This window comes from Microcaecilia unicolor, chromosome 5, assembly GCF_901765095.1.
Source record: "Microcaecilia unicolor chromosome 5, aMicUni1.1, whole genome shotgun sequence".
Lineage (NCBI taxonomy): Eukaryota > Metazoa > Chordata > Amphibia > Gymnophiona > Siphonopidae > Microcaecilia > Microcaecilia unicolor.
The window spans coordinates 59,780,979-59,797,150 of record NC_044035.1 but is presented as its reverse complement, the minus strand read 5'-3'; the positions used below and the strand labels follow the sequence as shown (position 1 = coordinate 59,797,150).

Below are 16,172 nucleotides of genomic sequence, written 5' to 3'. Positions count from 1 at the left end.
GGTGAAGAGTGGACATTCCCATGTTATCCAGCTGGTGTGTTAGGATTATTGCATGATAACTGGATAATGCTGGGTTAACGCGGCAGCATTTATGAAATCTTGAAAGAATCCTTTGGACTCCACCCATTGTATTCAGTGGTATTGCGGTGGATTACAGATTTTGGATACTAGGAAATTCCTGGTTAGTTTGCATTCAGCACCATTGCTCATTCAAAGCATGCAATTACAAGAACTTCATTATAAATTCTTGATGCGTATCTATAGCCATCCCTCTAGGGCTAGGAAAATGGGATTCCTATCTGATGGTACCTGTGTGAAGTGTGGAATCCCAGATGCCTCCTATAAATACTGTATCTGGGACTGTGCACTGATCCATCATTTCTGGCAGATTGTGTGGCAAACTGTGGCCTATATGCATTGGAGGGAGGCAGGAAGATCAGCCACTGAGGCTCTATTGTTTTAAATATATTTGACAGTACAGAGGCAGGGAGGGAGGGCAGATCAGCAAAAAGGACTTCAGAGTACAGACAAAGGAGAAGAAGATGGATGGACAAATTTAGGACTGTTATTGCAGCATCTAAATTTGGTCAGCCAAGTTAGTGGCTTGTGCTGAAAAACAACACAACTTTCTTCTCCAACCTAACCCCCATCCCTGGCTAAAGTTATCTTCTTAATGAAACATAAGAAGCTGCATTCAGATACAGGTGAGTTAACAACTGCCTACCCTGAATCTATTGCCTGGAGGAGTGGCCTAGTGGTTAGGGTGGTGGACTTTGGTCCTGAGGAACTGAGTTCAATTCCCACTTCAGGCACAGGCAGCTCCGGGCAAGTCACTTAACCCTCCATTGCCCCATGGAAGCCGCATTGAGCCTGCCATGAGTGGGAAAGCGCAGGGTACAAATGTAACAAAAAAATAAATAAGGTAAGTAAAATTAACAAGATCATAATCTATATAAAGCAACAATTTATTGATATTACAGAGCTAAATCAAATCCAATATTGTGAAGCAAAGAGAGTTACTGAGAGAATCCTACCAAAAATGACATAGGATCAACCAAAGGAATGATGACAGTTCCTCCTTGGAAAAGAAAGATTCAATGAAAAATAAAATCACTGTATACAGACATGTGCTTGACAGACGGGTTTCTTGAAAGAACAAGATTACCTAGGGTAATGAAAAAGGTTGAAAACATTAAATATTCAGCTTAAACCAAATATGATATTAAATCCATATGCTCCAATAAGTAGCAGCAGAAGAGAGATATCATAATAAACTACTTAGAGAGGACCGAAAGCAGATCTATAGGGAACTGAAAAGAGCATGTGAACAATGAAAATACCATGACCTAAAACTGAAACAGAAAGGTTTTGCAGAAATTTATGTGAGGATCCTGGAGCCTATAACTACAATGGCTAACCAATGCACAAGAACATTTGGAAAAGACAAATGTCAAAGCTATGGCATAGCCTGAAGTAATAAGGAAAGAAAATGAATCCCTTAGTGGAAGAGCCCTGGCCCAAATGAAGTGCCCAGCTTTTGGCTCAGACCAGCAGCTGGTGTAAATGCTCACACCCAACTAATGGCAGTTAGGCACAAAAGTGATTCTATAACTCCACGCCTAAATGTTGGTAATGCCCTGACCCACCCATGCCCGTCTCTTGCCATGCACCCTTTGGAGCTGGGCACGAGATAAGTTAGGCATGCAGGTTATAGAATAGGAGTGCAGGGCAGGTCAGAAGCGTAGCCAGGTTGTGACGCCAGGGGTAGCGGAGAGGCTCATGTGCGCACAGCATAAATGCAATGGATCGGCTGAACAATATGTGCCGCTGCCGTTCAAGGTCCGTTTGGGGGCGTGGTCGCTACCCTAATGCCCCACCTAGCTATGCCACTGGGGCAGGTCTGTGGCCTCTAAAATCTTAGGGGTCAATATTGAACAGGCAGTGCACAGCGTTATGCTGACTGCTGCTGGCATTATGCCTGGAAATTCAATGGCAGGACATGTCCGGGCTTCGACATTGAATTGTTTAAGGAGCTAGCTAAAAGATAGCCGGTTAGTACTACTACTACTTATCATTTCTATAGTGCTACAAGGCATACACAGCGCTGTACACCATACACAAAAAATACAGTCCCTGCTCAAAGAGCTTACAATCTAGATAAGACAGGCAGACAGACAGAACAATTAAGGGTAAGGGTGAGGATAAAAGGACAGGGCAAGTGAGCAGTGGCTAGGAGTCAAAAGCAGTGGTAAAGAGGTGGGCTTTCAGTTTGGACTTGAAAACAGCCAAAGAGGGGGCTAGACGTACAGGCTCAGGAAGTTTATTCCAGGCGTGAGGTGCAGCAAGATAAAAGGAACAGAGTCTGGAATTAGCAGTAGAGGAGAAGATAAGAGAGATTTATCAACAGAACAGAGTACCCAAGGGGGGGCGTAGGGAGAGACAAGAGTGGAAAGGTACTGGGGAGCGGCAGAATGAATGCACTTATAGGGCAATAAGAGAAGTTTGAATTGAATGCGGAAACAGATAGGGAGCCAGTGAAGTGACTTGAGGAGAGGGCTAATGTAAGCATAACGACTTTGGCGGAAAATGAGTCGCGCAGCAGAGTTTTGGACTGATTGAAGAGGAGAGAGATGGCTACAAGGTTAAATGTGATATTCAGCATAAAGATAGGACTGATTTTTACGTGGTCCTATTTCTGCAGTTACCTTGGCTGGGTAAGTGCTGAATATCGGCACTTAACCAGCCAACATAACTTAACATAATTTATTTTATATTCCACAGTAAGCCTTACAGTTCTACGCAGATAACAGAGGAAGAAACTGGACATAACCAGGAATTATAAATCACTTAAAATAATACATTAAGGGGCATAATTGAACGAAAACGTCTATCTCCATGGGCGTTTATCTCCGAGAACGGGTTCGTGAAGGGGCGGACCGAACCGTATTTTCGAAAAAAAATAGACGTCCATGTTTTATTCGACAATTTGTGAGCTGGGCGTTTTTGTTTTTCAGTGATAATGGAAAATGAAAGCGCCCAGCTCAAAAACGAATAAATCCAAGGCATTTGTTCGTGGGAGGGGCCAGGAGTCGTAGTGCACTGGTCCCCCTCACATGCCAGGACACCAACCGGGCACCCTAGGGGGCACTTTTACAAAAACAAAACAAAAGGTAAAAGAGCTCCCAGGTGCATAGCACCCTTCCCTTGTGTGTTGAGCCCCCCAAAACCCCCTCAAAACCCACTGCCCACAAGTCTACACCATTACTATAGCCCTAAGGGGTGAAGGGGAGCACCTACATGTGGGTACAGTGGGTTTGGGGGGGTTGGACGACTAAGCATTAAGCAGCACAATTGTAACAGGTAGGGGGGGGGGGAATGGGCCTGGGTCCACCTGCCTGAAGTCCACTGCACCCCCTAACAACTGCTCCAGGGACCTGCATACTGCTGCCAGGGAGGTGGGTATGACATTTGAGGGTGAAAATAAAAAGTTGTGAAACATCATTTTTTGTGGTGGGAGGGGGTTAGTGACCACTGGGGGAGTCAGGAGAGGTCATCCCCGATTCCCTCTGGTGGTAATCTGGTCATTTAGGGCACTTTTTGGGGCCTTATTCATGAAAAAACAGGGTCCAGGAAAAGTGCCCTAAATTCTAGCTACAAACGCATACTTTTTTTCCATTATCGGCGAAAGGCTCCCATCTCTGTTCGGGTGATAACCACGCCCAAGTCCCACCTTCACCACGCCTCCGACATGCCCCCGTCAACTTTGTACACTTCCGCGATGGAGTGCAGTTGAAAACGTCCAAGTTTGGCTTTCGATTATACCGCGTTATTCGTTTTTGGGAGATAAACGCCTATCTCCCGATTTAGGTCGCAATATAGGCGTTTTTGTCTTTCGATTATAAGCTGGATTGTGATACAACAAATACAACATAATTTCATAAAACGGATCTAATTCTTAAACATTAGAAATTCCTAAAACAAATGCATTACTCTGATGCCTAAAATCTTTATAGTCAGTAACAGTTATTAAGAAAGAAATTTTCTTGTTTAATTTTGCAGCCTGAAAGGAGAACAGTTTGTCTAATTGTTTGAGTTTTTTCTTACCCCTTAACGAGGGGAAGGCAAATGGATTGATATTCCTAGATGATCTAATAGGAACTGCAAAAACAAACTGTTCAACTAAATAAAATGGTGCCACTCCATACAACGCTTTTATGTATTAAACAAAAAAAATGAAGCGGAATTCTTGCTGGCATAGGAAGCCAGTGAGTTTTAACATAAAACAATGAATGTTATCCAACTTTTTCAATGACTACATCAAAACGTAAAGCTGTATTCTGAATTGTTTGTAGTTTTTTCATCAAATGAAGTGGGCAGCTCAAATTTATAACATTACAGTAGTCCAAGAAACTTAGAAGCAAAACCTACACAATTAAGACGAAATTGCTCTTCCACAAAATATTTGTGGATACAGCAGTTTATGCATATGCACAAATGCTCTTTGAATCACCATAGTGATGTGGTTGTAATGAAAGAGTAGAGTCCAAAAATATACCCACAATTTTTACTGAAGAAAATTGATACTCTTTTTGATTTATTATAATACCAGATTCATTAATACCAGGGGAGTTGTTAACAAATAGAGGGCCCTTGATGTTTTTAGCGTGCGCTAACACTAGAGACACCCATAGGAATATATAGGTGTCTCTAGCATTAGCATGTACTAAAACGCTAGCATGCCTTAGTAAAAAAGGCTCTAAATTTTGTCTTCTCTGAGGTCGATATTCAGATTGTGGGAGTTAGACTGTCTAACTCCTGAGGTCGGTGCTAAGCCATTTCTGGTGACCAGCATACGTCTTTTTGGTGCTTGTGATGCATTGAAGGGCATATTACGAGCTCCCAACTGCTTTGTGTCTATGAATTTATTTAAGCTACAGACTGAGTCCAACCCCTGATGAAGCTAAAAAAGAGAAACACAGACTATGTTGGGTGCAGGAATGAAAGGAGGCATAGATGATTTTGATCCTGTGATGATCTATATCTTTTACATCTAAACATTCTAGCGATTCATCTTGCATTTGAAGGTGATACTCGAGGTTACCCAGCCTTTGGTCAATGACTATCTATTTCAGCTTATTCTTATTGGAAGGATATGTACATATCAATCTTGTTGAAATTATTTGAGTGATAATTTTGGACAATTTGAGGATGTCATTTACAGAAGAATGAGCATGATCAGGGACCGGGATGTGTCACGTATATGCTGTTGAACAAGTACATGGTGTTATGTTGATAGGTTAGGTATTTATGTTGTATTAGTTAGGAGGAGCTGAAATGTTTGGATAATTGTGGTGCTTTTTAAATCTGCTTCACCTATAATCCCATGTGTTTGTATAGGTTTCGATATATAATAAAGCTTTCTTCTATGTTGATAGTTGTTAGAAGATATTTATGTTTAAAAGAAAAGATCGGCACAACAAAGCTGGAATAATAAGAAAAAGCACTTGTGTTTTTCAACCATTTTTTGAGTAATGTATACTGGTCTCGAGGAGTCCAGTGTCAGCAACCTATAGGCCCTAAATGTCTTGTTTTACGTTTAAATATCTTTTATTGAGTTTTGAATACCATCGCAACAGATACAGTAAGTGGCTGTAGAAAACATGACAAACCATAATCACAAAAACAGTTATAACGCAAGTCAGCCAGCCTCCAACTACTCCAGCATCCCCTCCAGACCCATGCTAACCCCCCCCCCCCCCCCCAATCACCTGTTAACAAAGCAGCACAAACAATCCTAAACATCCAAGTCATTGAGCATACCTGGGGAAAGTATGTCCAAATATGGTGTCCAAAGGCAGAGAAATCTGCGTTTCATCTTTGCGCCTCTCTCCGTGTGCAAGAGCTCATACATATGGCACCTGCACTGCGTCAACATTGGTGGGTCTGGAGAAATCCACTGAAGAAGCAGACAACGCTTGGCAATTAGAAATGTTTTTCATAGGAATAATCCCGTAAGTCTGGTACCTTCTTTAATCATTGTCACATTACCCAGCAAAGCCGCTTGTGAGGTGGGAGGCCATTCACAGCTATACATATAGGCCACAGTTTGCCACACAATCTGCCAGAAATGATGGATCATTGCACAGTCCCAGATACAGTATTTATAGGAGGCATCTGGGATTCCACACTTCACACAGGTACCCTCAGATAGGAATCCCATTTTCCTAGCCCTAGAGGGATGGCTATAGATACGCATCAAGAATTTATAATGAAGTTCTTGTAATTGCATGCTTTGAATGAGCAATGGTGCTGAATGCAAACTAACCAGGAATTTCCTAGTATCCAAAATCTATAATCCACCGCAATACCACTGAATACAATGGGTGGAGTCCAAAGGATTCTTTCAAGATTTCATAAATGCTGCCGCGTTAACCCAGCATTATCCAGTTATCATGCAATAATCCTAACACACCAGCTGGATAACATGGGAATGTCCACTCTTCACCCATGACATGCCCCCAGAAGGTAGGATGTGATACTGCTATAGCTAGGAGCACTCCCTTTGAAAAACAGCTAGTGGGGAGTGTGAGGGATGCTCGCTCTGCCCTCAGCCCCAGCAGTAGCAGCCCTCAAAACTCCCATAAAGAAATAGAGGTGCAGAGGCATTTAACAGCAGCTGTTGGTGCTACCTTTTCCCCTCTCTGCAACTTGGGGGGTTTCATGCCACTCTTTGCCCTTCCTTTAGTGCATTGGGATGTTCATACCACTGTTGGTATCTTTTGTCCCTCTTTTGATGTCATGGGGTGTTCATCTCATCCATAATGTGTTAGGATGTTGTTGCCTCTACTGCTGGCACCTACCAGCAAGTTTCATAAATACTGCATCGAAAACCCCACAGCTAGAGTTATAAATTTCTTTCCTCATTACCTTTAATGGAAATAAATGGAACAAATTAAAGAGAAGTGTTTCAGTGCCCTGAACGTAAATGAACTTGGTGTACACCTTGACGGTACTATGTAAGCCACATTGAGCCTGCAAATAGGTGGGGAAATGTGGGGTACAAATGTAACAAATAAATAAATAATAAAATGAAAACTGATTTGAAAAAGAACTGAAACCTACCAAAACGTCCATATCATAATGGCCACTGACGCTTTTCAATAGCATGTAATGAGCAGGGAAATAATTTGTGAATTTAGATATCCCACTATTAAATAATGGATAAAACATGCTCCAGAAGGAAATACATTTTGGCCTCGATGGAGGAGAACATCCTCTCCAACAGTTTGTTAGGAAGGATGGTGGGGGAGAATTATTTCTGCTGTTCAAGAATGTTCCATTTATGAAATGGGAAAGGGAATTCTTGACCAGTTCGGGAATGCAAAGCATGCAGACTACGTGGAACTTTCCTGCCAACGTACTGCCAGAAGGGCTAAAATATGTTTTAGAAATGTATACAATACGTATTGTGCAGCAGAAGGGTTGTGGCTCTTTTGAACCATTATTTTCTGTGCAGATTTTCAGAAAATAATTGATTGATTGAACTGGAAGGTACCATTGCTACCACATCCAAAAAATGACAGCATAAATGTTCAGCTGGTGGAGATGCTGGTCCAGGCCAATTTTTTCATTTATCTCAGAAGATGATAAATTCTTATGTTAAGTCGCCAATCATTCTACACAAGCACTAGACTTTCAGCTTTATTTATATTTGTTTTTGAAGACTGCTTGCCAATTGTATTTCTCTGCCTGATTTAGTCTCTTTGTTCCAGCATGTTTCCAGTCTGCCACCTTGTGATAGTCCTTATCTTACTGATGTTTTTACAATCACACACAGAACATAAACAGCTGTTACATTTTCTGTTTTCAAAAAGATATGGGGTTGGGGTTTTGCTCCTGCAATTCCTCAGTAGTTTGAGATGAGTTACATTCAAGTACGGTAGGTATTTTCCTGCCTCCAGAGGGCTTGCAATATAAGTTTGTACCTGAGGTGATTGAAGGTTAAGGAGCCTTTTTACTAAGATGCGCCAAAAAATGTGTTGCGGTAGTGTAGGTGCATGTTTTGGGCGTGCGCAGATCCAGTTTTCAGCGAGCCTTTTAAAAAGACCTTTTTAAAATTTTTGCCGAAAATGGACATGTGGCAAAATAAAAATTGGCGCGCATCCATTTTGGGTCTGAGACCTTATCACTAGCCATTGACTTAGTGGTAAGGTCTCACGCAGTAACCATGCGGTAATCGTAGAATGATGATTACCGCCCAGTTTCTGCCGCGTGCCAGAAAATAAAAATTATTTTCCGGAGTGCGTAGCGGACATGTGTCAAAAATGAAATTACCGCAAGGGCCACGTGGTAGCCAGGCAGTAACTCCAAATTGACAGGCATAGGCGCCTACGCGTGTTCGTAAAAGGCCCCTAAGTGACTTACCCTATATCTTAAGCAATGGCAATGGGATTTGAACCCAGGCTTCCCTTGTTCTCAATCTGCTGCTCTAACCATTAGGCCAGTGGTCCACAAACCTGGTCCTGGAGGCACCCCAGCCAGTTAGGTTTTCAGGATACACACAATGAATATTCATACGAGAGATTCAAATGCACTGCCTCCACTGCATGCAAATCTATCTCATGAATATTCTTTGTGGGTATCCTGAAAAACTGACTTTCTAGGGTGCCTCCAAGACCAGATTTGGGAACCACTGCATTAGGCTATTCCTCTATAACTTTATAAGATATGAATAACATCGAATCCTATGTTGAATCCCACAGGATATATGGGACAAATTTTTGGTATAGTAATGCACTGAATCAGGACCATACCGAGTCAGAATTGTGCCCTGGGCAACCCTGCCCCACCCGACCACTGCTCCAAGAAGAGGAGACAGTGGATAGGGAGCAATATTGGTGTTCCCTGCCATCCTTGCACCTTGTGTGGCCACACTACATACACAGCTCTCAGTATAGACCTGCACTGAAACAGTGAATAGATGTATGAAGAGATTCAATGGGAACTATAATACGCCTGTGGAAAAATTATTAACCCCAACAGCTGCAGTAAAAATGGCTTTAGCGCATAGAAAAAAACCACACAAGGGCGCACTAAGGCCACTTTTTTAGTAAAAGGATCCCTTAGTGTATGTTAAAATGTTTTAAAGCACATTAAAAATTTCTTATTAAATTGTATGTGCAAAATGAACTGAAAAAGTCTGAAAACTGTGAAGAAGCTCAAATGAAACAAACATTTTTACCCTGTGCATATCCCTAGTTCACATTGAGGGGCATAATCGAAGGGGACGCCCAAGTTTTGCTGAAGATGTCCTCGCAAAACGTCCTGGTGGAGGGGCGGGGATGAAGGGGGGCACCTTGATGTGGGTACAGTGGGTTTCTGGTGGGTTTTGTAGGGCTCACATTTACCACCACAAGTGTAACAGGTAGGGGGGGATGGGCCTGGATCTGCCTGCCTGAAGTGCACTGCACCCACTAAAACTGCTCCAGGGACCTGCATACTGCTCTGATGGTCCTGAGTATGACATTTGAGGCTGGCATAGAGGCTGGCACAAAATATTTTGAAAGATGTTTTTTGAGGGTGGGAGGGGGTTAGTGACCACTGGGGGAGTAAGGGGAGGTCATCCCCAATTCTCTCCGGCAGCCATCTGATCATTTCGGCCACCTTTTTGTGCCTTGGTTGTAAGAAAAACAGGACCAGGTAAAGTCATCCAAGTGCTCGTCAGGGACACCCTTTTTTTCCATTATGGGTCAAGGACGTCCATGTGTTAGGCATGCCCAAGTCCCGCCTTCGCTACGCCTCCAATACACCCCCTTGAACTTTGGCCATCCCTGCGATGGAAAGCAGTTGGGGACGTCCAAAATCGGCTTTCGATTATACCGATTTGGACGACCCTGGGAGAAGGAAGCCCATCTTCCAATTTGTGTCAAAAGATGGGCGTCCTTCTCTTTTGAAAATGAGCCTGATAGTAACACAGTAAGTGAAGGCAGAAAAAGACCTGTACGGTCCATCCAGTCTGCCCAACAAGATAAACTCATAAGTGCTACTTTATATGTATACCTGACCTTGATATGTATCTGCCATTTTCAGGGCACAGACCGTAAAAGTCTGCCTAGCACTAGCCCCGCCTCCTAACAACTAGCCACGCCTTCTAACCACCGGTGCTGCCACCCAATCTCTGCTAAGTTTCTGAGGATCCATTTCTTCTGAACAGGATTCCTTTATGTTTATCCCACGCTTTTTTGAATTCCGTTACCGTTTTCATCTCCACCTCCTCCCTCGGGAGGGGGTTCCAAGTATCCGCCACTCTCTACGTGAAAAAATACTTCCTGACATTTTTCTTGAGTCTGCCCCCCTTCAACCTCATTTCATGTCCTCTAGTTCTACTGCTTTCTCGTCTTCCCACCTTCACTTGACGGCTCTTCGATTTGAGACTCCAGCTTTAGTTGCCTCACTGGCATGTACACATTTTCCTCCAAAATAAACAATGGGGCAGTACCCAGAAGATTACATTGGGACAAATGTTTTCCATTCAATGAAAACTTAGCTTAAAGATAGGTCTTAGAGAATAGTGTAGCATGTACTAAGACATCAGCACTCATAAACAGCTTCATAGTTTGCTGCAAGAAAGCTCCACTGCTTTCAGGGTTGTTGGGATTGTACTTTATATATATATATATATATATATATATATATATATATATATATATATATATATATATATATATATATATATACTTGTCCCTGCAGTTTTCTTCCCACCAGTGGGCAACTATTTGATAAATGCAAAAGAAATGAGGTATGTATGGGTCTGCAGTAGAATGGATCCATTCTGCTTTTAAGGGAAAATGGAAGCCTCAAATGCATCCAGAAAACACAATTGTATAAAAGCTTTAAACGTTTTTTCACAACTCTATGCTAACCTTGTCCTAGGCTAACTTTAGGTTCGGCCATTTGCACCAGTTGAAATGTGGTACAAATGTACACACCTAAATTAGGCAGTTATCTCCCCTCTTTCTATAACAACGTGTGTAGATGTCAGGAATGCTCCCATTCCACCCATGACCCTCCCATTTCTGTGCCCCTTTTTGAGCTCATGTGTAAACTTACATGCACATATGTTAATTAAATCTAATTAATGCCAATAATTGGTTAACAAGCCAATTATCAGCTCTAATTGGCTCGCTATTCAATTAAATTGTGCATGCAAATTGGGCGCTGCACAAATTTGTGTGCACTATTTTTAGCGACTTTTGTAGCATTTGGGAGTAAGTGCTATTCTGTAAACAGCACCCAACTCAGATCGCTGTTTAAACAATAGCGCTCTACACAGATTTTTTTTCTGGTGCTGTTTTTTGAGTGTCATTTACTGAATCTAATCCTATCTGGGCACTCAGTTATTCAATGCCAGTGTCTGGACAGCTAACCAGGCAAGTAGAACCACATAAAAAGCAGTCTTAACTATGCCCAGTAAAATGTCCAGGTGCGGAACTGATACTGGCCATATCTGGTTAACTTCTGGGCTCTACCAAACACCCAGATATTCAGTGTCTGTACCTAGAGAGGGTCCAGTACTAAATACCCAGGTCTAATTTAGTCAGCAGCAGCCAGTGTTTAAAGAAACACTGAAAACTCCCAGCTCAGTATCGTACCCTCATTTTACTGTGGTCCAATTACGGTAGGTTCCTATTGAGCCTGAAGCCCAAAAATAATGATGAAACTGTTCAAATTCAAAATGAAAATTAAAGAAGTGAGGGTCATCAAGGACAAGAGACATATAAAAAAAAAAACCATGCTAGCACAATATTTTTATTTATTATTTATTGCTTTGGTACCTGTTTTTCAAAAGGTTTCTTCTCTTCTGTACCTATGGCAACACATTGCAAAAACACATTTCTTTGACTGCTTACAAGAATGTCCCATTGTGAAGCTGTTTGCATTCACCTTTAGGCTGATGATATGGTAACTTCTCTTCTTTAATTGTTGATGTTGATGTAGCAGATTTAACTTCATACAGTGATTCTTTTTTCTTTTATTACTTTTCATTTCATGCCTTTTCGGTTTTGGTAGTTGCTGTTCTCACAATAATGCCTGATTGAATTTGAAAAGGAATGAATCAGCTGTAAATCTCTAATTGATGTGATGTACTAATAGGGCAATTCATGTTTGTGTCCCATTTGCCTCTTTCTGTTTTATTCATAGGTTCTTCATTCTCTAAATATAGATGGCTCAGCATTAATATGATAGTAAGGTTTTCCATTTAAATTAATTGCAATGATTATTATTATTAATTGTTTTTTCTTTATTTTTTTTTAACCTAGGAGAGATTGTGTACAATACACTGGAATCAACTAGGCAGGAGCCATACAGCGATCACTCAGGACATTATGAAATAATAGTGCCCCATCTTTTGATTGGAAAAGACTGGAAACCAATAACAAGCATCTATTCAAAGGTTAGTTTTCCATCTGTTCACCATCTCATCAAACACACATGCATAACTACAAATGATAAATTATTCCGAGTGTAGAAAGTGCATAGCATCTGTACCACAAATGTTTTTCTAACGGAAGCGCTTTCCTAATTTCTTTAGGCAATAAAGATGTTTCTAGCCAAATAATAGCTAGAGGCAACTGTTGATATGCATGCATATTTTCTAAAATCATAGAACTCAAGAACATAAGATGAGCCATACTGGATGAGACCAAAGGTTCATCAAACCCAGCATTCTCTCAATAAGTCATTTATATTCTGCTGCTATCCTGTGGTGCAATTTCCTTTCATGCTGGCATATCAGTGGAACGGGTTTAAACTCTCACAGATACTGTTTGTTGGGTTTATTTTTTGGGTAACCAATGCACAACTGAAGCAGGCCATTTTAGCCGAAACATGAATTGTGTTGGGTCTTTGTGAAGATTAAGGGTCTTTGTGACTATTGAATGATGTACCTTTCTGGACACTATTTGTGGGGAAGGACAAATCAAGATCAGGTATGCATATTTAGCATCACATCTTACCTTATGCTATGAGTTTATGTTGTTGGGCAGACAGGATGGACCGTACAGGTCTTTATCTGCCATCACCTACTATGAACGTAGGAACATAAACGTTGCCATACTGGGACAGACAGAAGGTCCATCAAGCCCAGCAACCTGTTTCCAACAGTGGCCAAACCAGGTCACAAGTACCTGGCAAGATCCCAAAACAGTACAATACATTTTATGTTGCTTATCCTATAAATAAGCAGTGGATTTTCCCCAAGTCCATCTTAATAATGCCTTATAGACTTTTCTTTTAGGAAATTATCCAAACCTTTTATAAACCCCGCTACTCTAACTGCTTTAATCACATTTCTGGCAATGGATTCCAGAGTTTAATTACACATTGAGTGAGTAAATATTTTCTCCAATTTATTTTAAATGTACCACTTTCCAGCTTATTTTCAAAAGAGAAAGACGCCCATATTTTGACCCAAATCGGGAGATGGGCGTCTTTCTCCCGTGGGCGAACAAATCGATATAATCGAAAGCCGATTTTGATCATCTTCAACTGCACTCCGTCGCAGGAATGAACAAAGTGGATGGGGGCGTGTCGGAGGCGTGGTGAAGGCGGGACTGGGGCGTGGTTATCGGCTGAGGAGAGATGGATGTCTTTAGGTGATAATCAAAATAAGAAGGGCGTTTTGGACGAGAATTTGGTCCGCTTTATTTGGACCCTTTTTTTTCAGGTCCAAGTCCCAAAAAAGTGCCCTAACTGACCAGATGACCACCGGAGGGAATTGGGGATCACCTCCCCTGACTCCCCCAGTGGTCACTAACCCCCTCCCACCAAAACAAAAACCCACTTTACAAACTTTTTTTGCCAGCCTGTATGCCAGCCTCAAATGCCGTACCCACCTCCATGACAGCAGAATGTGTTCTATCCTCTGACAGCCTTTCCCTGTTTCTGATGTGGCTCTCGGGTGAGTGTGACACCTTTTCTGTTATGCGCACTGCAGAGTCACATCAGCAATGCATTGTGGTGGGTGTAGGGTATTGGGGACCGTGATTCCACTAGCTTGTGTTACATGCTTACGATGTTGGTAGTTAGTAGGCTCTACTCCCATGGTGCTTTTCCTTCTTCTTACTGGGTCAAAGTGTGCCCTGTTTTGTTTCCGGTAGTCCATGAGGTAGTGGCCATTTTTGTAAGCCAGTTTTAGCTCCCTTTCATGTGTTACCCACGTTACTGAAAGTGGGCATTGTTCAGCATTCTGCCAGCTCTGACCTACTGCTAATCTCAGTACCAGGAAGACTCTTTGCCAGTGGGGCACAACCTCTGCTCTGCAGTTAACTGTGAGTAAGCGTTCTTATTCCAATAAAGGACGTTTTCGGAGACATTAGTCTTCAGGTGTCAACTGGTGTGCCAATGTTATATAGCAGCAACAAGTCCTAGAGGCCTGCATGTATGCAGGTCCCTAGAGCACTTTTAGTGGGTACCGCAGTGCACTTCAGCCAGGCGGACCCAGGCCCATCCCCCCTACCTGTAACACTTGTGCTGGTAAATGGGAGGCCTGCATAACCCACTGTACCCACATGTAGGTGCCCCCTTCACCCCTAAGACCTATGGTAGTGTTGTACATTTGTGGGTAGTGGGTTTTGGGGGAGGGGGTTGGGGGCTCAGCACCCGTGGTAAGGGAGCTATGCATGTGGGAGCTGTTTCTGAAGTCCACCACACTGACCTCTAGGGTGCCCAGTTGGTGTCCTGGCATGTCAGGGGGGCCATTGTACTGGCTCGGATTAGGAACAAATGGCTCGGATTAGGAACGTTTTTGAGCTGGCCAGTTTTAGTTTCCATTATCGCTAAAAAAATAAAATGCCCAGCTCAGAAATGAACAAATCCATGGCATTTGGTCTGTACAAACCGTATTTTCGAAAAAAAAAAGATGTCCATTTTTTTCGAAAATACGGTCTGTCCCTCCTCTTCACTTATCCGTTTTCGGACATAGACGCCCATGGAGATAGGCATTCGCGTTCGATTATGCCCCTCTTTGTAGTTTCATTGCATGCCCCCTAGTCCTACTATTTTTGGAAAGAGTGGAGGAGTGGCCTAGTGGTTAGGTTGGTGGACTTTGGTCCTGGGGAACTGAGGAGCTGAGTTCAATTCCCACTTCAGGCACAGGCAGCTTCTTTTGACTCTGGGCAAGTCACTTAACCCTCCATTGCCCCAGGTACAAATAAGTACCTGTAAGCCGCATTGAGCCTGCCATGAGTGGGAAAGCGCGGGGTACAAATGTAACAAAAATAAAATAAACAAGCGATTCACGTCTACCCATTCCACTCCACTCATTATTTTATAGACCTCTATCATATCTCCCCTTAGCCGTCTTTCCTCCAAGCTGAAGAACCCTAGCCACTTTAGCCTTTCCTCATAGTTATGTTGTCCCATCCACATTATCATTTTCTTCGCCCTTCTGTGTACCTTTTCTAATTCCACTATATATTTTTTTGCGATGCAGTGACCAGAATTGCACATAGTATTCAAGGTGCAGTCACACCATGGAGCAATACAAAGGCATTATAACATCCTTACTTTTGTTTTCCAATCCTTACCTAATAATACCTAACATTCTATTTGATTTCTTAGCCACCGCTGCACACTGAGCAGAGGGTTTCAAGGTATCATCAACAATGACACCTAGATCGTTTTCCTGGTTGGTGACTCCTAATGTGGAAACTTGCATTATGTAACTACTAGGAAAAAAGGCCCATTTCTGACACAAATGAAACGGGCGCTAGCAAGGTTTTCCTCAGAGTGTGTGTGTTTTACAGAGTGTGTGTGAGAGTGAGTGTGAATGTGTGAGTGTGTGTGACAGAGAGAATGAGACTGGGTGCGAGAGTGTGTGAGAATGAGAGTGTGTACCAGGGGCCCCCCTCCCTCTCTCCAAGTTCCATGGTGGCCCCGCCCCCTCCATCCCTCCCTCCCAGTTCCAGGGTCGGCCCTCTCCCCCACCCTCCCAGTTGCAGGGCCCTCCCACCCCCCTTCCAAGTTCCAGGGTCCGCTCCCCCTCCCAGTTCCAGGGTCATCGCCCTTCCTCTCTCTCTCTCCCTTCCTCCCAGTTCCAGGGTCATTGCCCCCCCTCTCTCCCCCCCCCCTCCAGCCACCTTGCGATGTTTAACTACAAAATTAGGGAGCTG

At 42.7% G+C, this 16,172-nt stretch overlaps 1 protein-coding gene across 1 annotated transcript in view; it reads left to right on the top strand.

The window, feature by feature from the left end:
- Positions 1-16,172, top strand: part of ADAM12 (ADAM metallopeptidase domain 12) — a 659,141-nt gene that overhangs the window by 56,062 nt on the left and 586,907 nt on the right. The window contains exon 2 of the mRNA XM_030202952.1: positions 12,321-12,454. Within this exon, the coding sequence (XP_030058812.1) occupies positions 12,321-12,454 (134 nt within the window). The remainder of the gene's footprint in view (positions 1-12,320; positions 12,455-16,172) is intronic.